Source organism: Anas platyrhynchos, chromosome 22 (genome assembly GCF_047663525.1).
Source record: "Anas platyrhynchos isolate ZD024472 breed Pekin duck chromosome 22, IASCAAS_PekinDuck_T2T, whole genome shotgun sequence".
NCBI lineage: Eukaryota > Metazoa > Chordata > Aves > Anseriformes > Anatidae > Anas > Anas platyrhynchos.
The window spans coordinates 8,360,114-8,384,604 of record NC_092608.1 but is presented as its reverse complement, the minus strand read 5'-3'; the positions used below and the strand labels follow the sequence as shown (position 1 = coordinate 8,384,604).

General features: G+C 46.0%; 1 protein-coding gene and 1 non-coding gene across 2 annotated transcripts; one reads left to right on the top strand and one right to left on the bottom strand.

Moving 5' to 3' along the window:
- Positions 1–2,579: 2,579 nt before the first annotated feature.
- Positions 2,580–22,941, bottom strand: LOC101793201 (zinc finger and BTB domain-containing protein 40). The gene is given in 11 exon segments (XM_072027072.1): positions 2,580–3,855; positions 4,445–4,497; positions 4,930–5,094; positions 5,914–6,120; positions 6,595–7,002; positions 12,700–12,789; positions 14,218–14,410; positions 15,420–15,562; positions 16,141–16,336; positions 19,840–19,973; positions 22,827–22,941. Coding segments are annotated over 11 exon segments (1,902 nt in total). The 3' UTR covers positions 2,580–3,657.
- LOC113839737 (U1 spliceosomal RNA) lies at positions 22,819–22,979 on the top strand. Its single transcript, XR_003492330.1, has one exon. It is a non-coding gene; the product is annotated as a U1 spliceosomal RNA (small nuclear RNA).
- Positions 22,980–24,491: the final 1,512 nt, after the last annotated feature.

Here is a 24,491-nt window from a genome sequence, read left to right as displayed (position 1 = left end):
CAGGGGTCTTCCACAGGCAGCAGCCTCCATCAGTGCAGGGCCACCTGCTCCACCATGGTCTCCTCCACGGGCTGCAGCGTGGAACCCTGCTCCACCGTGGTACTCCATGGGCTGCAGGGGGACAGCCTGCTTCACCATGGTCCTCACCACAGGCTGCAGGGGAACTTGTGCTGTGTGCCTGGAGCACCTCTCCCCCTCCTTCTTCACTCACCTTGGCATCTGTAAGGCTGTTCCTCACTCCTCTCACTCTCCCAGCTGCTGTGTGGTGCAACATTTGTTCTCTTGTCTTAAATATGCTCTCACAGAGATGCAAAACAACATCACTTATTGGCTCGGCTCTGGTCAGTAGTGGGGCCCTTACCAAACATGGGGCAGCTTCTAGATCCTTCTCACAGAAACCACTCCTATGGCCCTGTGCTACCAAAACCTTGCCACGTAAACCCACTACAGGCTGGAAAAAGAAAAAGCAGCACAAATTGGCTCCAGGAAACTGTCCACACATTTTTAATTGCCAAGGGATCCTTCCAGATCACGAACTTGTAGGGGTTGGAAGGGACTTGAAGAGATCATCATGTCCAACCCCCAAGAGGGTTGGGTATCTCAGATATCCCACCCACCTTCCATCTTCCCTGCACACAGCCTTCCCCACAACAAACTATCTTGCTGGCACAAAAGCTCCTACTTGTCCAACTCTGCCCGGTGGCTGCAAGCACCCAGCAGAAGCAGCTGCTAGAGAACTCCGGTCTGTTAATCTCCTGCACCCCTGGAGCTCTGGGCTGCTTGATAAATCAGGCATTGCTCACTGCAGGGTCACAGGGTGCAAGACAGGGTGCATCTGGATCCCTACAAGTCCATGGGTCTGGATGGGATTCATCCCCGGATGCTGAAAGAGCTGGCGGACGTCATCGCGGAACCTCTCTCAATTATTTTTCAACGATCCTGGGAATCTGGAGAGGTCCCGGTAGACTGGAAGCTGGCAAATGTTGTGCTGATTTTCAAGAAGGGTCAGAAAGAAGACCCTAGCAATTACAGGCCTGTCAGTCTCACGTCAGTGCCTGGTAAAATCATGGAGAAGATGGTTCTCGAACTTATTGAGGCGCACCTGGGGGACAAAGCAGTCATTGGTCCCAGCCAGCATGGGTTTGTGAAGGGTAGGTCCTGCCTAACTAACCTGATTTCCTTTTATGATAAGATCACCCGTATGGTGGACCAAGGGAAACCAGCTGATGTGATTTTTTTGGACTTCAGCAAGGCTTTTGACACGGTTTCCCATAGGATCCTACTGGACAAAATGTCCACCATACAGCTAAATAAAAACATCATACGATGGGTGAGCAATTGGCTAACGGGCAGGGCCCAAAGGGTTATGGTAAATGGGGCTGCATCAGGCTGGCGGGCGGTCACTAGTGGGGTCCCTCAAGGCTCCATTTTAGGGCCGGTACTTTTCAATATTGTTATAAACGATCTGGATGTAGGAATAGAAGGTATTTTGAGCAAGTTTGCTGATGACACCAAACTTGGAGGAGTTGTGGACTCGAATGAGGGTGGAAAGGCCTTGCAGAGGAATCTGGATAGGTTGGAGAGCTGGGCGATCGCCAACCGCATGAAGTTCAATAAGAGCAAGTGCCGGGTCCTGCACCTGGGACGGGGAAACCCTGGCTGCACGTACAGACTGGGCGATGAGACGCTGGAGAGCAGCCTAGAAGAGAGGGATCTGGGGGTCGTGGTAGACAGCAAGTTGAATATGAGCCGGCAGTGTGCCCTGGCAGCCAGGAGGGCCAACCGTGTCCTGGGGTGCATCAAGCACGGCATCGCTAGTAGGTCAAGGGAGGTGATTGTCCCGCTCTACTCTGCGCTGGTGCGGCCTCACCTCGAGTACTGTGTGCAGTTCTGGGCATCACAGTATAAAAAGGACATGAAACTGTTGGAGAGTGTCCAGAGGAGGGCTATGAAGATGGTGAAAGGCCTGGAGGGGAAGACGTACGAGGAACGGCTGAGGGCACTGGGCCTGTTCAGCCTGGAGAAGAGGAGGCTGAGGGGAGACCTCATCGCAGTCTACAACTTCCTCGTAAGGGGGTGTCGAGAGGCAGGAGACCTTTTCTCCATTAACACCAGTGACAGGACCCGCGGGAACGGGGTTAAGCTGAGGCAGGGGAAATTTAGGCTTGACATCAGAAGGGGGTTCTTCACAGAGAGGGTGGTTGCACACTGGAACAGGCTCCCCAGGGAAGTGGTCACTGCACCAAGCCCGTCTGAATTTAAGAAGAGATTGGACTGTGCACTTAGTCACATGGTCTGAACTTTTGGGTAGACCTGTGCGGTGTCAAGAGTTGGACTTGATGATCCTTAAGGGTCCCTTCCAACTCAGGATATTCTATGATTCTATGATTCTATGGGGCAGGGATCACCACTCAGTATGTAAATATTGCAGTGGCAGAGTTCAACCTTTTGGCATTAGGGAAAGGAAGATAAATGCTATCAGTCCCCTCTGAGCCACAGGAACCCTGCATCTACTAATTGCATTTCATAATGGATTCAGCAAACACTAATTAACAGATTATGTTTTAGGAAACTGCAGATGAAAAGGCTTTATGAAATTTATTCTTAAAGGGACCAGTGTGCTGCAACAAATTCGTTACATCATCCTGGCACCAAAGAGGCAAGCTTTACTTCAGGTATCCAAATGCATTTTACAAAGCAATGTCCTGTGTGCCACGAGAACAGCTATCTGCAGTCACTCAGACAGAAATACCTCATTAGCAACAGTCCCTTGGTAACTGTATTAAACACCCAAGCAACAAGGGGCCCTAGCTTACAGGCACAGCACCTTCTTCTTCCTTGGATGTAGCATCTTCATCACCTCCTCCCTGAATTAGAGAAAGGGTGGAAGGTCTCAGGGCTGTTGTCTGCTCAGAATGAGGATGTGGTTGCCCAGCCCGTGCTCTGACCCTTCTTTGTAATACACAGTCACCTCTGAAGTGTGGATGAGATTAGACCTGCACTGCACAAGGTACTACCTAAATGGCTGCAGAGCCATTTAACCCAATTCCCAAAGACGACTCCACTCAAGTAGAAAAGCCCAAACAGCATCTCTGCACTAGGGGACTTTTCCAGCTGACTCAGTGGCAGCAAGACGATAAAGGGAAGAGAAACAGACAAAACAAGCAGCCCTTCCTCACCCTGCAGAGTAACTGGCATCTGTGAGAATATCGCTGACCCAGACATAAAAAAACTCCCTTTCTTCTACTCTAGATTCTCAGGACATCTTTTTATTTGGTTTCACAAGCCCACCCTACCTCAACTTTATTTAGGCTGCACTAGTCTCCTCCTTTCCACCCTGCTCAGGGCAGTGGAGGACCATACATGAAGAAAACCCATTTCCCATCTTCCTTCCTGCTGCTTTATTTGTCATGAGCTGGGACTGATGGCTGGTCCCATTCACCCAAGCTGGCAGCTGCTGACTGCAGGGACAGTGAGACTTCCCAGGTCCTTATGAAAGTCTACAAACCTTTCCTGTGGCCATGCTGTGCTTGCTACATGCCATCCAGACTTGCTTTTCCACAGAAACCAAGAATGTCCCAGCTAGAGCACCATGACTAGGTATGTCTCCTGAACTAGTCCAGTGGATACCAGGTGCCACACGTGGGCACCCACTGCTCACTCTCCTTTGGTTTCTTCACAAATCAGAGTGGCTTTGTCATCAAACAAGTCCTCCATAGTCACTGTCACCAGCTCTGAGCCAGCTTGGCTAACCTGGGATTCAGGCAATGTCACAAAGACTTGGGAGACAGTGACATGGGCTTCATCAAAAGAGATGATGTGTTCTGCTGCTCCTTCCTCTGATGTCTGAATCACCTGTGTAGAAGACAAAATGGAGTGAGACACCTACAGCATCACTTTTTTTACAGTCGCTTTGCCACACACATCTCTCCTTCTTTCCTGGCCTTGCTCCAGCACTAACATTTAGCTTCACACCAAAGAACTGCAATTACAATAGGTGTGAGACTAATGGTAAACTCTAAGCCACACACACTGATGATGCAAAAGAGAAAACAGAACAATTTAATCTCTATCCAAAAAATTGCTATAATTTAGCTCCATAAGCAGTCATAGACAATAAACACACTATGATTATACACTAGAGGAATGCCAGCCCAAGGGATCTTACAAACTAGGCTTCCTTATCCAAGGAGCTATTATCCACTGATGGCTGAGGTCTTAAGAGAAAGAGTCTGGGTTCAGGCCTAGCATTTGGCCTCCAAGAAAACAGCTATCATCTCATGGGGTATGTCATCTAGCTTTTAATAGTCTCTGAGTAACCAGGCACCTCTGCACACACTGTCAGTCCCTCTCCCTCGGCTCCCAAAAAACAGTTTATGAATGTGAGTTGCAGCCTGCGAAGAAGAAGGCACAGAGGTAAAGAAAGGGACAGTGATGTGATGACTTGCATCCAGCTAGGCTGGAGTCTTTTCTTGCAGTCATAGGGATCTTCTATGTCTGGTGACCAGGGATACAACAAAAACACAAGAGACAAAGCAAGGAAGAAAGAAATGGAGAGGAGAATTCATAGAGGGATAAAATAGAAGGTAAAGTAGTGCTTGTTACTTCTTAAGTGAAAAATAATACCTAGGTTTCAGCCTACACGTCGCTACTGCCACTCACTTACAGGTTCCTTTGGTGGATTGATGGTGGCCTGTGGTGTGTTGGAAGCCACCCCAACGTTTCCTTTGGAATAATCCTACCTACAGCATCAAACCACTAAATGGTCTTGCTTTTCTTGGAGGAAAATCCCACCACGAGACACCCAGCCAGTCTGTGGACACTAACAACACCCACACAAGTTGCAGGGACAGGTCTGCCATGACCCTGCAGAAGCTGTGCTTCACAGGTTGGGCTGCCTAAGCCAGGGAGATGGCCAGTCACACTCACTGTGAAAGGTGCGGAGGTGGATGGAGAGCCCATTGGTTTGGCAAAAGCCTTTCCCACACTCCCGGCAGACATATGGCTTGTCCCCCATGTGGGTCCAGATGTGGCATGAGAGCTCAATGGACTGGGCAAACACAACATCACAGTACTGGCATGCGTACATCTTTCCTGCAGGGACATCCAAAGTGAAAACCTGTGCCTAACAGGGGACAGGACCTCTGCCAGGACAATGCCTAATTTCAAGGGAGAGGAAAAAGACTGTAGACTGCACAGGCTTTCCTGGGGTAGCCAGATCAACTCAACATCAGGTCAAAAAGATCCTAGAGGCCCTGGAGAAAACCACACCTGCACAGGGAGTATCAAATTACTAGAGACCTCAAGCATCTGGAGATATTACACACTGGCATGTCTCATATTCAAAATGAATTGCCCTACTGCATCACATACATGCAACACTGTAATGCCTGGGCATATTTATTACAGTGATGCATCCTCTGCACCCGTGAGCTGAAAGAGGCATGTCTGAGCCCTGTCTGTGGAAGGGGCTGAGTGCCAGGACAGGAGAAACACTGACATGAAACACTACGTGAAATTCAGTCAGAGGGACAAATGGGAAAGAGCAGGTGAACCAGACAGAGGCAACCACATCACTGTTTAGATCTGAAGGGACAGAGCAATAGTAAAACAAGGAAAAGCAGAGAAAGAGAGAAATCCCCTTAACAGAGGGCAATCTTCTCACTGGGTGGCTAGTGGGAGAACCTGGGAAAGGGGGATGGAGCAGTAGCAGAACTGGGAATGAGTAGGGACACCAGCCAAAAACATGCAGGTGAAGGAGCTGGGAGAATGGCCAGCAGCCCACGGCTCTCCCAAGAGATGGAGAAAAAGGCCAGCAGCCAGGAGGCAGATGGAGAAGCAGGGCAGAAAGGGGTGAATGGAGCATGCTGAGCCTCATGCCCCTGGGGACAGGCTCCTGCGGGGAAGGCTCACCCTCAGAGTGCTTCTTCTTGGTATGGTAGGCAAGGGCCGAGGTCTACATAAAGGTCACCAGACAGTGCTTGCACATGAAGGGCCAGTCCCCTGTGTGCAGCCACAGGTGGTTCTTCAACATGGAGTTGGCCGCGAACTTGGCTCCGCACTCCTTGTAGGAGAAGGGCTTCTCATCAAAATGCTCCGTCAGCTTGTGGTACTGCATCTCTGGGGACATGGACAGGACAGCAGGGCAGTACCAGTGCCCAGCACAGGAACCCAGTGACAGCTTCTGACAGCTAGGCACCTCACGCAGCTTCATCCCAGCCCACCTGGGCACCACGAGCTGGCCACAATGAGGGTGAAGAGACTTAACTCCTCTTATCGGTCCTGCTGTGCCAGCCACAGAATTGGAACAGCTCAGTTATTTTTGGAGGCTTTTAAATTTGCCAGTAGCCCCACTTTTCCTTGATGATCCAAGTGGAAAACCAATTAGGGAAGAACTAATCAGAAAGTAGTTGTGTTCAGTGGGGAAGGAGAAAGAATCTGAGCTGCATTTCCTGCATGTGGCACTCACAGAGCTGCAGGGTGGAGGAGATTTCAGACTATCACTTTATTGTTTTGTTCAGGCTTCTTCACAGTATGTGCACAGGGCTCCAGAATAAATACCCCCTTTTCCCATCCTGTTATCACCAACCCTACCTGAGGCATGAGCAAACTCTCGGCCACAGATGTCACATGACACAGGGAGCCGCCTAGTCTTTTTCTTGGCTATCCCCACTGCTCCATGGATCTCCAGCTGATGTTTCTCCAGCTCCTTCTTTGTGGATTTCACTTCAGTGCACTCCTTACACGGGATTTGCTTTCCTCTGGCCACCTGACAACGTTTCACGTGCACCTTTAAGCGGCAGTAGAAGTGGAAGCTTTTATCACAAGCTTTGCAGATAAAGCTCTTCTTGGAAGAAGCTTTCTCTCGTGGTTCCTTTGGCTCCTTGGTCCCAGCACCTCCTGCCCTGTCCTCTTTGTTGCCCAGAGCTTCAACTTGGGACTCACTGTTCACCTTCCACTTCCTGATACCAGGATCCTCTCCACTTCCTTCTGTCAAGAGCCCTGTGTACAAAACAGCAACTGTTTCAGTGGTGACCAGCAGGACTGAACACCAGACCCCCGGTTCCTCATCTCCTGAATTCTCCCATGCAGGGCGTCACCCCTACACAGCAGGAATGGGCATGAATGGACACACTGGAGACACCACATTGGTGGCACATGGCTCTGCCCAAAAGCAGTTGTGGCAATGCATGGTACGAGGCACGAAGAAGCAGTCCTTTAACTTTTCCACCCACACGTACTAGGGGCTGGGTTAGGTGACAAGAGCAACAACCAGATTTTCCAAAGAGCTTGGTCCTCACCTGGTGAGAACAGGAACAACTGTTGCTTCTAAGAGTCTGCCTCTTGCTCAAACACATGAAGTTATGGCCGTGCTTAAACATTTGAAGATCTGAGTATCTGATGATACTGCCTCACTAACTCTGCCATTGAGAGTGGATATACAGCCATTCATTACAAGAAACCTCAGGAACACTTCCCAAACACAAACTCTTTGAAGGAGAACACAATCTTGCTACAACCTTTTTGAGTCTTCTGGTTAGGGGCCTGAGGTATTTTAAATCACATTCACTTCTTACAAACTCTGATGCTTTTCTGCGTCCCTGTAACACCATCATCCCAAAAAGCAATAGCAGGAAAACTCACCTACAATCTCAGTCTACAGAAAAGGGAATACACATATGGAAGAAATCACAATACAAACAGATATATTTGGCTTCTTTTGTTATAATGAGAACCATGCATTGTGTGGCCATGGAAACCACTGCAGACTTCTTTTGCCAATGCACAGGAAGTTCACCCTGTATTTGAAAAACTTCATTTCTGCCTTCCTCACTACGGGAAGAGCTCAGAAAAGTTTTCTCCCTGCATGGTGATATCACCCCGAATTTCCAACCAACTAGAAACCAGTTGACATAATTCCAATGCACACTGATTCAGAAATCTGAAGATGTCAAGCAGTGACCCACTAACCCCTGAATATATCAAGGGAGAAAAACAGACCATAAGGTTGTTTTCCAGTTTGCCCTCCTCTGTCAAAACAGCACTATGCACCCTTTACCTCCAATGTCTCTTTGAACATTCCTGTGACCAACACAGTCAGTTTTACTGATCTAACAAATAAGAATCTTTAAACCTCCCAGAAATATTGAACATTGAAAAGAGATAAATGCACATGAAGATACCAGCTTTAAGGAAACCAGAACTGGATATGTCTAGAAGTGCTATGGCAGCAGGAGTGTAACCTGTGTCAGACTGAAGCAAACAAGAGTTTTGCCACAGACTCCAGTGGGCTACAAGCCAGCCCCTGGCCCTCCTGCTCTTATGCCTGTGATGCATTGTTCAGGATTACAAGGGATGTCAGCATGCTAAAGCTGTCAGAAGCACCTCAGAAGTGACTTCAGAGTCACACCAATCTTCAAGACACCCTCTTACCTTTTAGGGTGCGTGACCTTACACGAATGTAGCATGCCAGAACCAAAACTGCCTTGGCCATGCCCTGGCAGACCCTCCGGGGGGCTTACAGATCCAGAGAGCCTGTGTACATCAGCAATGCCTGAGACAGGAACTGCTGACTGTGCAGTCCTCTGGGACTCTGACACTTTTCTCCTTGTGCTCTCTGATGGCAAAGACATTCAGCACTGGAAGAAAAATCCTGCTGTTAATTACAGCATATTTCACAGCAAGTTCTCTTTCATAAGTAGTCTGCTGAGTTTGTCATTCTGGTGGCTGACTGGAGTACATGACCCCAGAAGCAAAGACCCTCTTGATGTATGACCATTCTGTCTCCCATTTCTTAGCTTAAGCTGGAAGAAAAACCCACCTACATTTTGCATGTGCCAGTGAGCACATGAAGGTCATTCAAATGTTTTCTGACATGCACGGAGCCATGTACAAAACTTATACAGGAGAGCATGGAAGTTTACTTGCAGACCCTCCAATTTAACAATTGCAATGGCTGATTCAGGCCTAAGTTAAATGCCAACTGTCTTTTTTAAACACAGCATTATGCAGACAAAAACCCTCTTGTCTGGAGTTCTTGACACATCTCTTAGATCTGAAAATTACACATATTTTTACAAACAAGATGTCCCAAGAAGTGACTCTACAGAGACCTGAAAAGCAGCTATCTAGTGAAGAGATTGTGGAGCTGGCTGGAACAGACAAACCTTGTCCTTTTAAACACCAGCTGCCAATAGTAAAAGCAACCCAGCTACAGAAGAGACCTGAGGAAAAAAAAAAAATAGACTTCACAGTGTACCTCCGCCAGAGAAGTGTCCTGGTTTCAGTTAGCACAGAATTAATTTTCTTCCTAGTAGCTGGTGGAATGCTGTGTTTTGGCTTAGGATGAGAAGAGTGCTGATAACACCCCGATGCTTTAATTGTTGCAGAGCAGTGCTTATACTAAGCCAAGGACATCTCAGCCTTTTGCTCTGTCCTGCCAACAGGCAGGCTGGGGGTGCAGTAAGAGCTGGGAGGGGACAGACCCAGGACAGGTGACCCAAACTAGCCAAAGGGGTATTCCATACCATCTGACGTCATGCTAAACAATATATAGGGGTGGCTAGCTGGGGGGAGGGGGCCGGACTGCTCGGGGTGAGGCTGGGCATCGGTCAGCGGGTGGTGAGCAATTGCATTGTGCATCACTTGTTTGTACATATTATTATTATTTCCCTATTATCACCATATTATTATTATTGTTATTATTGTTATTATTGTTATTATTATTTTGTTATTATTATTTTTCCTGTCTTATTAAACTGTCTTTATCTCAACTCACGGGCTTCACTTTCCATTTCTCTCCCCCGTCCCAGAGAGGGAGGGGGGAGGGTGAGCGAACGGCTGCGTGGTGTTTAGCTGCCGGCCGGGTTAAACCACGACAGAAGCCAACCTATTACTTTGATGATGCTGAGTGCAGCATCAAAGGATGAAGCTTCCTCCACAGAAAGTCCTGATGATTGTCATGTGGTTCAGCTCACCTACATTAGGTATTAGAAATATTTTTTCTTTCTCTCTGTGATAGAGATGTAAAAAACCCCGTAGCTTTCAAATGGAAATGCAAACCGCATGCGTCTCCATGGGGTACATATGTTCTTCAGAAATGTGAGATTTCCTCTGTTTTTAGTGGAAGCTCACATCTCTCAACCATGAGGCTCTCAGTTGTCATTCACATTTCATGCTATGAGCCACATGGTTGTTGATCCATAACTGCAATCTGCAACATTCAGGGCTGGTAAGCTGTGATACCAGAGTTAAGGAGACTAGTGTAAAAATTAAGGTAAGGAAGTTCATTGTAAAAGATCAATAGAATGCCAAAGAGAGACTGGTAACTGGCAACTCTTCTCTGTTTGATTCATACAAAAACATTTTTGCCAAATAAATACCATTTTTCCAGGGCTCTTATTTTTCATGTTGCTTCTTGCTTGATTTTGTCTCAACCTCTCACAGAATCACAGAATTTCTAGGTTGGCAGAGACCTCAAGATCATCGAGTCCAACCTCTAACCTAAAACAAACAGTCCCCACTAAACCATATCCCTAAGCTCTACATCTAAACGTCTTTTAAAGACTTCCAGGGATGGTGACTCCACCACTTCCCTGGGCAGCCTGTTCCCTTGGCTTGAAGCCCTGCAAAGACACTAACAGCAGTCTGCTCTCTGATATCAGGGCCAGAGAAACAGGCATTTGCCAGAGCGATTCTGCTGACTCCCCTCTGCAAGGTATCAAACAGCTAAGGTGGTCTGCATGTTCAAAGACACATGCAATTTTTGTTGGCTTACATCCTCTAGAATGTTAGGAAGAAATTCTTCACTCAGAAAGTGGTGAGGCACTGGAACAGGTTACCCAGAGAGGCTGTGGATGCCCCATCCCTGAAGTTGTTCAAGACCAGGTTGGACGAGGCCCTGGGCAACCTGATCTAGGGGTGACATCCCTGCCCATGACAGGGGGGTTGGAACTGGATGATCTTTAAGGTCCCTTCCAACCCAAGCCTTTCTATGATTTTATGATCTCATGGTTAGACATGGTCAAGAGAAGTGTAGCAGATGACCACAGTTTCATCAGGGAACAGAGAAGGAATGGCAGGTAAGAAGGAATCAACTTTATTCTGGAAATTTTCATCAGAGCCGTGACCAGGCAAGAAAGCCAACTGGATTGGCAGCAGCTCTTCTGGCATTGTAAGAGGAAACCTAAATCTGAACTGAGCATGAATAATGGATCTACAGTATAGGACATCTCTCCAGAGACGATTAAGGCTAAAGAAGTCAATACGTAGGAGGAAGTTGAGGAAGAGGAGCAGGATGTGTGACCTTCCGAGCCCTATGGCTGGAGCAGTAAACCCAGTCCTTGATTTCTTCTATGCATGCACTGCTCTGAGCCACCCAATCCCATCTACCACCCTAATAATCTTTCCCTATTGCTCAAGAATGAGACAAGCTAATGAATGGCTGCTCTCTCTCTACCCCTTCCTGGCACAGAGGGAACATTTCCTTTGCTTGTTACTGACAAACATGAAACAATGGCAAGTATCAAAGCCAGGAGGCTTATGTTCATTCATAAAGACCAATCATGGCTCTGACGTAAATTTTCAAACCAACCAATTACACTTCCTATCCCTAAAAAAAAGACAAGAGTTTACTAAAAGACATTTACTCTAACTAGACTGAGCTGAACTGGTGTCTGTGCTTGGATAAAAAACACACCGTGTACATCCATCAGGCTATGCAGCCCCAAAAATCTGTACCTGGATGAACTGGGAAACATAATGGCATAAAAACATAGTGAGAAAACAGAATAAGCAAGTCACATTTGCATTCAAGAGAATGCAAACCTGCAGTTACTTTTCTAGTTCTCTCATCTTTTCCATTAAAGCACCAAATCCTGTTAAGCATTCTTCCTTCAAATGACAGATGCAGAGGCACAATTCAGCTCAGCTGGAAAGCATCCCACAGCTCAGGGCAGGGTCTCACACATGGTTATTGCTATGCATTTGTTTCTGGAGTTCAGGAAATTACCTTTGTCAAATTGGTACGGTATGCAACATTTCCCTACTGCTGTGGGACTCTCCTAGGGGATCATTTGCTTTGTGAAGTGTATATATAGCGAAACCAAATTAAGGCATGGTGAGACAATTAACTCAGAAAATAGTCTGGGGCTACAAACTGCACCATCACTGTCATCCTTCACAAGATCAGTGCACTCAGATGTGAGCTTTTCACAATCAGCCTGTGAAGTATCCACATATATACAAAGTCAACAGATTATAATGCAATTCCAAATTCACATAGATCCAACAGTATGCAACAAGAAGAATCAAAGACACCCAACAAGTATGGATAAAAATTCTGAGAAATAGCCTAACATAGATACAAACAATGTAAATGAGTTGTTTAAATGTCTCCAGAGCAAAGGCTAGCATGGAGAATTGCAAGCACACTTAAAGAATACCAGTCAGTTAGTCTCCACAACTCTCAAGAAGCAGACACGTTTGTCTGATGTGCTTTAGCAGCAGGAGAAATTTGCACTCCAAGGCATTTATCCAGAGATCACCCCTGGGAATTCTCCTGCAAGTACAACCCCAACATTAGAAAGCAGTTCTGTGAAACAATCTCAGACCACCAGGATACTGAGGTCCACTACAACTCAAACTACCAGTACTGTTTGTAAACGACCACTGAAGGACGAAAGCCTGTGCATTTCTTACCCACATGCCCTAGCTCCTGCATCACTGGCTGCAGGTCTGGGAAAAGCTCCATAACAAAAGCATATTCTCCACCGGTCCTGTCTCTCAGCACTACATTACAGGACAGGCAAGGGCTACTATTAGCAGCTCAAATCATTCCCTCCCTCTTCATTTTCATGATAAGAAACATTTGTGCTTCTGTTTGTTCAAGCTGCAATTTGAGGAGATTCAACTCTATGTAATTAAACAACGCTCCTCCTCGGAATGGGTATTACCTCTAGATAATTAACCATGTTGGGAGTCTGGTGTTTCAAGAAAGCAATCATGCTTAACAAATAACAAAGCAAACTGCCTGTCAGGAATGTTTGCTACAGAAGAAATGATCAGCATTAATAGAAAGCAAAACTGCACTCATAAACAATCATTTGCATTTCATTGCATACTAGTTTAGCTTTTAATTTTCAAGTGACTTCAGAGCCAGGGAAATTTGCCACTCTGAATTGCTCAGACTTGTGCCTAAACCCACTCCAACTTGAAAGGCTGAGGACCCCAAGTCCCGGCACCACCAGCAGGCAACAAAAAAAAAAAAAAAAAAAAAGAAAGAAGAAGGGGACTAGCTATCTGTGACAAAGATGTCTACTGGGGACACTAAGTATGGGACACCCATTAGCACACAGCTCCAGCCAAGAGACCACAAGTTAATAATCATGATCTGCAGAAACACTACCTGGATCTAGGGGAAGACCAAAGCCCAACTAAGTTTCCCTTGCACTGAGCAGATTAAAGCCTCAGAACCACATTGCCACTTTTAACGTTAATGGAAATTACAGGGCAAGAGGCTAATTGAGTAAAACTTACTTATCTCTCTAGTAGTTCCCACAGGAGGGCAAAATGGTGATGATAAGATAACCCTCAGAAATCATGTTCATATGTCAAAAGATAAGATCTGGAAAAAGCCCACAATCTCCGTCAACCACAAAGAAATTCACAAAGACGGCAGCCAGGTAGGTCATTGCCTACATTCAATGTCAAGACATCTGTCAGTTTGAGGAAGCTTTAGATACTTTCTTTCAAAGACAGCCAACATATGTACCATGAGTTAATGCTGCCAACGGACCAGATTTTGGCAAAGATGCTTTCCCTCATGAAGAGTTTATTATTTGAAAATTGTTTTGTTTATTATGGGGAAGCATGCTGCTGCATTTAAGTGACTCAAACACAAAAAAGTAACTTGACACTAGCAGGAAGAGTCCTCCTGTTTTCCAGATATGATAGCCTAGTTTCAGTGTCAAACTCAAGGAAAGACAGCAACAGGCTTCTGCCTAACACTGCTCATTTCATTGCAAAGCAGCAGGCCTCTTTCTGGCATAGTAATCTCACCCCAGTGTTCCAAATCTGAATTTTGTCTGCATAAAATGGCCATCCCATTCCCTGGTAAGAAATTAAAAGAGCACACACAAGTCCATACAAGCAACCAGACTTTCTGGCAATTCCCTCAACCGAGATCCCATATATCTGAAGGTAGTGCACCCATCATACCTTTGTCATCAGAGACATTTGCTGCTACCACCAGGCTGTCTAGCAGAAGGTGGAGACCAGGGAATGATGCCTTCACAGCCCCCAGAAGTTTGACCAAACTTTCAGCTTTCAGGGTTTTCTTTTCTTCCACCTTCTTGAGCAGATTGTGGATGGCTTCCCTCTGCGAGCTGCCTTCACAGCAATCCAAAACTGCCTGTGACAAAGAAAGAGACAGGAAACTGCAAGTGCTTCCAACAGACTCTTAGACCTGAATAGCTCTAATGAAACAGGGACGGTATCACAGTGCTAAGTACAAATCCATATTCACTGCTTCCCTTAATTTGATTAACTGGGAGATGTTACAGGATGCCAGTTGCAGAAGCATTTAAACACATCCTGAAATATCAGAACACAAACCAGCAGTGTGCCTAGGTAGTCCAGTGCAATGGCATCCTGCTTCACAAATGGCATGGCCAGGGGGACTAGAGAAGTGGCTGTGGCGCTTAGGGATGTGCTCAGTGTTAGGCTGATGGTTGGAGTTGATCTTAAGAGTCTCTTCCAACCTAAATGAGTCTATGACTCTAAGCAATTATCCCCTTGTACGCAGCACTGGTGAGACTGTGTCTTGAATACTGTGTTCAGTTTTGGGCCCTTCTCTACAAGGGCATCAAGTTGCTCAAGAGTATGCAGAGAAGAGCAACAAAGCTCATGAAGGGACTAGAGAACAAGAGATAAGAGGGGTGGCTGAGGGCACCAGATCCATGCTGTGCAAAGGGAAATCACACTGTGAGGCTACTCCATTGTGGGAAAGGAACTTGCAAGTGGCTTCACGCTGTTTCACATGTCCCTGAATTAGAGATAATGAGGAAACAAGTGGTAGAAACAAAAACTTGAGCAAGGTTGAGATAAAGTAAACTGGCTACAGTGTTAAAGATGAGCTTTGGGCAGTGGCCAATTGCTGGCTGGCTCAAGGCATGTGTCTGAGGGTCTCTAACCAATTGCATGACAGATTTGGGCGCGTGGACGGTGCGTGGGGCTATGGGGAAAGTATATGTAGAAGTGAAAAAGGGCAATAAAGGTCTCCTGTTCAAGAGCCATCAGGAGTCCGTGTCTTGCATCCCTTCACCCCATCACTTGGCAAACCATGTGGAAAGACAGCGCCTTACAGACACATATGTACACCCCTCACCCACAAAAAGCTTTCTTTCTCACAGATTTGTTACCCACTTCTCCAAAGCGGTCAGGAATCCCTCTTCTGCTGCCTCCAGGAACTCTATGAGGGGGCTGAGCTGTGTTACGCTCTGGATCAGCTCCTCTCTGCATCCCAGCAAACGAGCAGTCAGCATCTCTCCCTCTTTCGTGCTCTCTGGGGGGAAAGGGATTCAGAAATACAAGAGAAAAAACAAATCAGTCTGAAGGGACTGACAGGCTCCTGAAGCAAGTGAGACTTTGTGTAAGATATAAGTGAATAGCAAAGCTCATCCCAAGCACAAACAGCAGAGAAAAACTACTTTACAAGTCTCTTTAAACTCTGTGAAAGGAAAACGTCTCATTTATCTAACAGAGCACAAAGACATAAAGCAAGCTGGAGGTTAACACCAGGTTTGCAAAGCCACTACTTTGTGTCAAAGTCCACTAAGAAAGGAGCTTTCAATCCTGAAGCTCAGCTGTGCTCTGGCCCACGTTGGTTTTGCAGCCTTCGATCCAACCCTCCAGGCAACAATGGAGAGAGCCCTGAGCTGCCTGCAACCCACAGCTGTGGAACAGAAACACTCCAGAATCTTAGCCAGCATGTAATAAGCCTCCTGTATCTAAGTAAGGATACAAGGACTGAACAAATGCTGGAGCACTACAGCCTGCCAGGGGGACGTGACCAGGTTGCTGAAGGTGCTTTGTCTGTATGGCTACCCACTCACTTTGCCATAACTGTGCCCAGTTCTCTACCTGTTTGCTGCAGAGCTTCTCCACTGTCCTGTTCCTTCTCCAGCAAGGCTGCTCTCAGGTTGGGATTCACATCTTGAAACAGCTTCAGTAAGGACACAAGGGTCTGTGCATCCAGGGGCTGCGCATCCTTCACTTTGCCCAACAGCTTTGTGAACACCAACTGTTCCCCTGCCTCTGCCAGACAGGCAACCAGAGCCTACAAGAGAACAGAAAGGCTCAGGGGAGGTTTAACAACACAGCCAACCATCTGATACAAGCAAAAAGCAGAAGAATCCTGAGGGTTTTGTTGAGGGGAGGAAAAAAATAGACAAAACACAGAAACCCATATACACATGCACACCAACAGAGGTTGAGCTCACTGAGGCCCTGTCTGCATTGAATTCAGCCCCAGGAGATGTCTAGGCTGTGGCCACCTGGTCATGAGCCCCAGCAAGGAGGGCAAAAAGCCATGCCTGCCAGCTCTTCTACTTTCAGTGAGCTCTGCCAATGGGAGCTGGTGAATGGCCCCGTTCCAGCACCAAACACACCTCTTCAGACCAGGGCTCTCCTAACAGTAAAATACCAATAACTAACCGACCTAATAAAACATACTGTAAACACTTATTTAAGAAGCCCATGACTAGAGCAGAGAATATAAGACTTCAGTGCAGAACAAGGAGAGCACTTGCATAGAAAGCAAAGAGCATTTTAGGTGGGACTTTTAGTAATTCCCATTCCCAAATCACAATGGAGTCACATCTCCTAGCTTTGGGCGCAAGCTTTGGAGATTAGGCACACAAGTGCTGTCTGTTGTGGGCTCTCAGCACACCTGGTTATCAAGCTCAGAGCTCCAAAATCTACTCCAGTGACCCAAAATAGGAACCAGAATGTGTATGTGCAGTTATGGAAATGAATGAAAAGAAAAAAGCTGGAACTCTTGCTTCCATTTCTCTGGAGCCCTTTAATGATGTAAATATTGTCCCTAAAGATACACACTCCACAGCTCTCCACAAGGGATAACAGCCTTTCAGAGCAGGCATTCTTTATTAGAGACTCCAGGGATGCTGTAAGTACCTTTGAAGTGGAGAACTTAGCCCAGTTCCTAAGATAACGGCCATTTTCTGCTGTCATTGTCATTTTTATTTCTATGATAAAAAGACTGAATGTAATTGCTTAAGGACACACCATGGAGATGGTGGACTTTCTTTTCCTGGCAGGTGTAAATGCTCATATTTTAGGGCAGCATGACAATGCAATAACCTATTACAATGAGTGTTCACAGAAGGGGAGCTGCAGGACTCCCACTAACAACATTTTTCCTGCCAGACAGAGAGACATGGACATGAAGGGCTCTGTTACAGAGGGAAAAAAAAAAAAAAAAAAAAAAAAAAAAGATGTAACAGATGTGCCAAAGAACAAGCTTAAAGGTATTTTTTAATCCAAGCATCCATTTTTAATAAGACTTGATAACCAGATCATGTTTGTTCTCAAGGTTTGTATGTCTGGTCCCTTGTGGTGCAATTGCCTAAAGTAGCTAGGAAAATAAAACTAACATTCACATTTTAAAGAAAATGTACAGCATTGAAGAGGCTTTCAGGGTAGGGTGTAGCTACATTACCTGAGCATTCCCTAGGCGTCCAACATTAGATGCTATCACAGTGGGGGAACCTGGTGTGCTGGCTCTAAGGAACCATACATAGCACAGAGTGGACTGGAGACACCACAGCAAGGCTCTGTGACCTGGTGAGGACTCGATTGTTCTTGTGCACATCAAGACCAATAAACCACACTTTTGCTATCCTGAGTCAAGGACCTGTCATGTTTTGACAAATGCTGTACTCTAGCGCACCTTTGCTCATTATAATACCAAAACACACCTCCATCCCAAAAGCTACACACCTCCAAGGCACAACCACCCCTCACTGAGCATGTAATCTGTATTTCTCAGAGCCTATACCTTTAAATGGAGACAGGAAAACTTTTCACCAATCATGCTTTTCAAGCTCCACCTAAAAATAGAAAATAATATAAATTGGCCTAAGAGAGAGAGGATGTCAGGGAAGATAGTATCCTGAGGACCTCCTGACTCTTGGAATCAGTCAACAGGCTGAGCTTCTCTTCCTCCTTCATTGGGATGCCTTTGGGTGAGATCTGAACGCTTGGTTATACCATGCGTCTCCACAGAAACTTAGAAATCTCTTTAGAGTCTTTGTGCCTTTTACCATGTTAATTTCCAGGCTGCACACCTGTGTATTTCATGCATGCTAGCTTGCTTTTGCAGACAGTAAGTTATCACTGGCAATCCAAAGAACTTGTGTACCTGTTGCGGTAATAAATTGCACTTAGCTGCATTGTTCCTAGCTGTGATAGTTCTCATTGAACACGGCTAGAATAAGGGCAGTTACATGTTATTGGTGAATCCATGACTGTGGTAGTTCAGTGCTCTGAATTCAACTAAACCCATATTGGTTAATGCATTATTGGTGAATCTGATTGTGATAGGTCAGTACCTTAATCTGACCAGACCCATAATAGTTAATTAGCCACACCCCTTAACACAACACCCCTACTAGATGAGACTGATCCTGCAAAATATCTCAAATCTAACATTCCTAAAAGTGCTCAGCACCTTGCCAAATACATGTTTTTAATATGTATGAAATGTAACTTGCACTGCTGTAACTTCTTATTGTTTTTGTTTTTTTTTTTTTTAATTAAAATCAGCACAGCATTACTACCCAGAGATCCACTTAACATCCCTTCCACAGTGCATGGTTTTCATTAATGGAAATGAATTTTCAGAAACTGAAAGGCTCTGTTAGTTATAGTGTGTTTCTGGAAGACCTTTCCTCAGACACATTGCTCAGTGGGAGCAACAGCCTTTTACCATTATTTTGAAAGAGTGCACAGTGCATTTAAGACTTACTTTGATGCAAAAACAGTTCCTAAAGAACCTGGAAGAACTGGAAAAATAGTGATATTAAGCTGGAATCCCAGCTTCCATTCAGTAGTAAGGTGCCCACATGTTATAGCCTTATCTATTAGGCTTTCACTGCTTAGGACACTTGCAAAACCCTTCATGGCCAAATCGGCACAAAGCAGCATGCAGTCAGCTTCCAGACTGGGGCAAGAGACAGTCTGGGGCAGTTTCCCTGGGGGCAGGCAAACCAAGTCACTAAGAACTGACTTCAGCTTGAGTTGTACCACCAAATGGCATCAAAGTCCACTGAGAAATTCAGCCCTGACTATAGGTATCAGTTGTGGTGCCTGCAACGCCCCAGCTACTCACAGTCTTACCAGTACCTCAATGATCACACACCATGAGAATGTCCCTCACAGCCTACAAAGCAGAGCAGAGCAGATGGTCCACAGCAAGCTACCACCATGGGCTCAGGAAGTCTGTTTTGGGATCTCATGTGTCAGTCACTGCCGTGCTGATACAGTTCCCGAAGCAAATACCACAAACAGGAGTGTCAGAACTCTCCTACCAGGCCCTGAAGATGCCTTCGGGCAGGACATATACTTCCTTACCTACACGCATGAGCAGCTTGCTCTTACAGATGCTTCTCAAGGGTGTCATTCAGGTGAGCACAATTTGCCCTTCAAACAACAAAGCAGATTCCCCATGAAAAGATTTGTTGGACAGGGCCCAAACTATTCTAGCCCTTAGCAGGGTAGAGGAGAAAATACTTGTATTATTTTTCCAATAAACATACCTACCTCCCTTTGAGAGGCATCAATTTCTCTGCACTCTTCTAGTCTTCTCAGAACAGCGTAGGCATCAGAAAGGGCCTCAGAGAAAACACTTTCATATCGAAGAAAGAAATCCAGTTTACAGCTTTTGCTTTCTGCTGCTGTGTGAGAGAAACAAGATGAGTTATTTGCTAATTGAAGGGATTCTCAAAAAGCATGATGTGATTGAAAAGCATCAATTTGTAACCAACACATTGGCTGCAATATGAAAACTGTGACTCACAAATCTGTTCTAAAGATATCATGCAGCCCGGAGGAAAAGAATGCAAAGATAGCTTCCTGAATGAAAAGATAGCTTCCTGACGCAGCTGGTTAGTGAGCCTACCAGGGGTGGCGCCCCACTAGACCTTCTCTTCACAAACAGAGAAGGACTGGTGGAGGACGTGATTGTCGGGAGCTGTCTTGGGCAGAGTGACCACGAAATGGTGGAGTTCTCTATTGTTGGTGAGGCCAGGAAGGGGACCAGTAAAACCGCTGTATTGGACTTCTGGAGGGCTGACTTTGTGCTCCTGAGGACACTGGTTGGGAGAGTCCCTTAGGAGGCGGTTAAAAAGGGCAGAGGGGTCCAGGAAGGCTGGGCACTCTTCAAAAGGGAAATCTTAATGGCGCAGGAGCGGTCTGTCCCCACGTGTCCAAAGACGAGCTGGCGGGGAAGAAGACCAGCCTGGCTCAACAGAGAATTGTGGCTTGAGCTTAGGAGAAAAAAGAGGGTTTATAATCTTTGGAAAAGTGGACAGGCCACTAGGGAGGACTATAAGGATGTTGCAAGGCTGTGCAGGGACAAAATTAGAAAGGTCAAAGCTCATCTGGAGCTCAGTCTGGCTACTGCCGTTAAAGATAACAGAAAATGTTTTTATAAATACATCAACACAAAAAGGAGGACTAAGGAGAATCTCCATCCTTTACTGGATGCGGGGGGAAACTTAGTTATAAGAGATGAGGAAAAGGTGGAGGTTCTCAATGCCTTCTTCGCCTCAGTCTTTAGCGGCAATACCGGTTGTTCTCTGGATACCCAGTACCCTGAGCTGGTGGAAGGGGATGGGGAGCAGGATGTGGCCCTCACTATCCACGAAGAACTGGTTGGTGACCTGCTACGGCACTTGGATGTGCACAAGTCGATGGGGCCGGATGGGATCCACCCAAGGGTACTGAGAGAACTGGCAGAGGAGCTGGCCAAGCCGCTTACCATCATTTATCAACAGTCCTGGCTATCGGGGGAGCTAAAGGTCCAGGTAAAGAAAAAACAAAGGATGCTACTAGCAAAAGGAAGCAAAAATCACGTTTTCAGCTTACAGCCCCTAGTAGTTTATTACACTGCAGTTTAGTGGTTACAGCAAGAAGAGGCTCCACTCTTAACTGAGAAAATTTCAGCAAAATTCATCAACTTACCCAACTAAAGCTGCAGAGTCCAGACACTGTTCAAACAAATATTTCAGAAAGAGCTTAAGTGTGAAAATTAACTGCCAGGAGTTCCAAAAAGGAGAAAAACTCCCAGACATGACTCCTACCACAGAGCTCTAAGATGTGAGTGCTCTTCAGATCAAGCACTGCAGTGCCACACACTTGCACCCAAGAACTAAAGGAACCAATGCAGGAAGACCTGCTCGGACTATTAAATGCAGAGGAGAATGTGAAGTGTCGGTTTTGACCTACAAAGCACTAAGCAGTTTGGGAGCAGTTAAGTTTCTCCCCACATCAATGCTAAGATCAGCAGAAGCATCTGAGCAGTGAAGATAGATGACTGCTTGCAGCCTGGGTTTGTCAGCACCTCCTTTCTTAGCACACCACAGTCCTAATACATTGACTTACAAGGGACATGATGTGGTCCACATCTTCCCCTCAGGCTTTAATTTCTAGGAGGACAAGTAGACAGGGAAGACTGGGATCACAGAATCATAGACTATCCAGAGTCACAACTCAGAATCATCCCACAAAGATCATTGAGTCTAACTCTTGGTTCTGCACAGGACCGCACAAAAAAATCAAACTCTATGTCTAGGACCATTGTCCAAACACGTCTAGAACTCCATCAGGCTCAGTGCTGTGACCACTGCCCTGGGGAGCCTATTCCAGTGCCCAAACACCTTCTCAGTGAAGAACCTTTTCCTAACACCAAGCCTGAACCTCCCCTGTCACTGCTCCATGCCATTCCCTCAGGTCCTGTCACTGTCCACAGAGAGCAGAGTTCAGCGCCTGCCCCTCCACTGCCCTCATGAGGGAGCTGCAGGCCACCATGAGGCCTCCCCTTGGCCTGAACAAACCCAGGGACCTCAGCCACTCCTCAAACATCTCCCAGTGTAGACCCTTCACCATCTCTGTAGCCTCCTGTGGACACTCTTTAATAGTTTATTGTACTTTTTATACTGTGGTGCCCAAAACCATACACAGTACTGGTGTGTCCCACACCAGCGCAGAGCAGGACAGTCACTTCTCTCAACCAGACAGCAGGCATCTGACCTCTCGGCTGCTACAAAATGATTAATTCTTGGGCAGAGAGAGTCATTGCTGACCGAGTCTCCCAAAAGGCAAATGTTTAAAACGTTGGGAGGCCCCCAAAATAGGTTATCCCCATATTATATCCTGCTTCTTTTTGAGCTGTAAGGTTTCTGCTATCCAGATTCAACAGATCAAAAAGCTTTACATGGCACTAGGTTCACCAAAAGTGAATTGAAATTTAGGACTAAACACTTCAGCAATTAGATGTTACAAAGATTGGTGACCACCCTTCCCTCATAGATATGAGGCTGTCATGATACTCTCAATCCTTTACAAAGACACTATCAGCAGCACTGCAAGAATGTTATTGCCACCTCAGCTTTTGCAAAAGGATCCTGTATGCAGCTTGCTGCCCTAATTAGTGGCTGTTACAACGAGCTGACCAACACACCTGCTGATCTTAATAAAATAATGGCCAAACCTACTTTCTGCATTGATTAGTAAGATATCTTACTTACCCGGCCAGAGAGATACCGTGATCAGGCAGGTGGCTTTCCCAGGAAAAGGCTCATCCCCTGCACTCCGGGTGGGCTGTCCCTGAGACTCCTCCAAATGTGGGAAACCCAAATGCATGATTTGTGGTAGTGTGGGACTCCATTTGCACTCTTTTTATCAGAGGGCAGGAGCACTTCTCCTATGAAGAAAGGCTGAGAGAGCTGGGGCTGTTCAGCCTAGAGAAGGGAAGGGTCAGTCAGAAGTGATCTTATTGCAGCTTTTCAGTACTTAAAGAGAGCTTATAAAAAGGATAGAGAACAACTCAGTCAGATAATGACAGGACAAGGGGAAATGGTTTTAAACTAAGAGGGGAGATTTAGATCATAGGTTAGGAGGAAATTCTTCACTCAGAGGGTGGTGAGGCACTGGAACAGGTTGCCCAGAGAAACTGTGGATGCCCCATCCCTGGAGGTGATCAGGACCAGGTTGGACAAGGCTCTGGGCAACCTGATCCACTGGTGGCATCCCTGCCTAGGGCAGGGGAGTGGAACTGGTTGATCTTTAAGGTTCCTTCCAACCTAGGCCATTCTGTGATTGTAAGATTCAATGATCTCAGTGACCAACATGAGGATGTATTCCACATCTGTTAATTCTTGTTTGACATACACTTGGAACAGGCTTTTTTCACTTAAAAAAAAAAAAAAGAAAGAAAGAAAAGATTGCTGCAATGTCGAGATATTAAGCAATACCATAACACCACTTTTTAAACGTACAAACCCACAGCCTTGTGCTCCCTCTGCTGACACACTTGGCTACCAACTCAGCTCAGCACACACTATAATGCAACACACACACACAACAAAGCCTACGACATCCAATGCAAAAGTACAGAAGATGATGACCTTAGAAGAAGGGTTATTAGGAAGCCAGAAAATTATATACCGCAATTCAATTTTCTTACCTCTCACACCAAAAGTAATACTGTCTTTGAAGAGTTGAAAGAGGTTGAGAGGTCATTACCATTCTCTGGGGCGCTCCAAAGGGCCAGAGCAGGCAGAATTCCCAGAAGATAATGTAAAATCCTGTATAAGGAACTCACGAGCACATCAATTTGTTTTTCGATCTATTTAATTTTAGTTCAGAGCATTAGTGCAGACAGGTAAGAGGAAAACAAGCAACACTTTAACTAAATTCAGTGCTCCCTGGTCTCTAAAGGCAGCAGAATATGCATCACAAAAACAAGCAACATTTTGGCTATCTGCGCTGATAATTTAAATGGAAATATGATACACTGAAAAACAAATAGATGTGCTACAGTTCTTAACAGCAAGTTTTCCGTTACCCTTCAAAGCAAGGGTTGTTGCCATTCATTCCTGGAATAGGGCTACTCCAATGAGATAAGGAAATCACGAAGGGGAAGAGTATCACAAACCCAAAGCAATGGTCCAAGTTCTGACCAGAAGGCAGCAGAATTCTGCTGCCTTACCTTATCTTTGGGTCAATATATCAGGTTGCCATCCTTTCCACCAGAGGAAATTACTCAAGACTCACCTGTAAGCCTGTCTCTCTCTGGGGAGAAGGGTTTTATCAACCAGGACCCACCACAGCACATTTCATTTCCATAACACATCTAACCCAGCCTGTGAACAGGCTGATTCTGACTCTGCAGCCTTGCTTCTCCCTTCCAC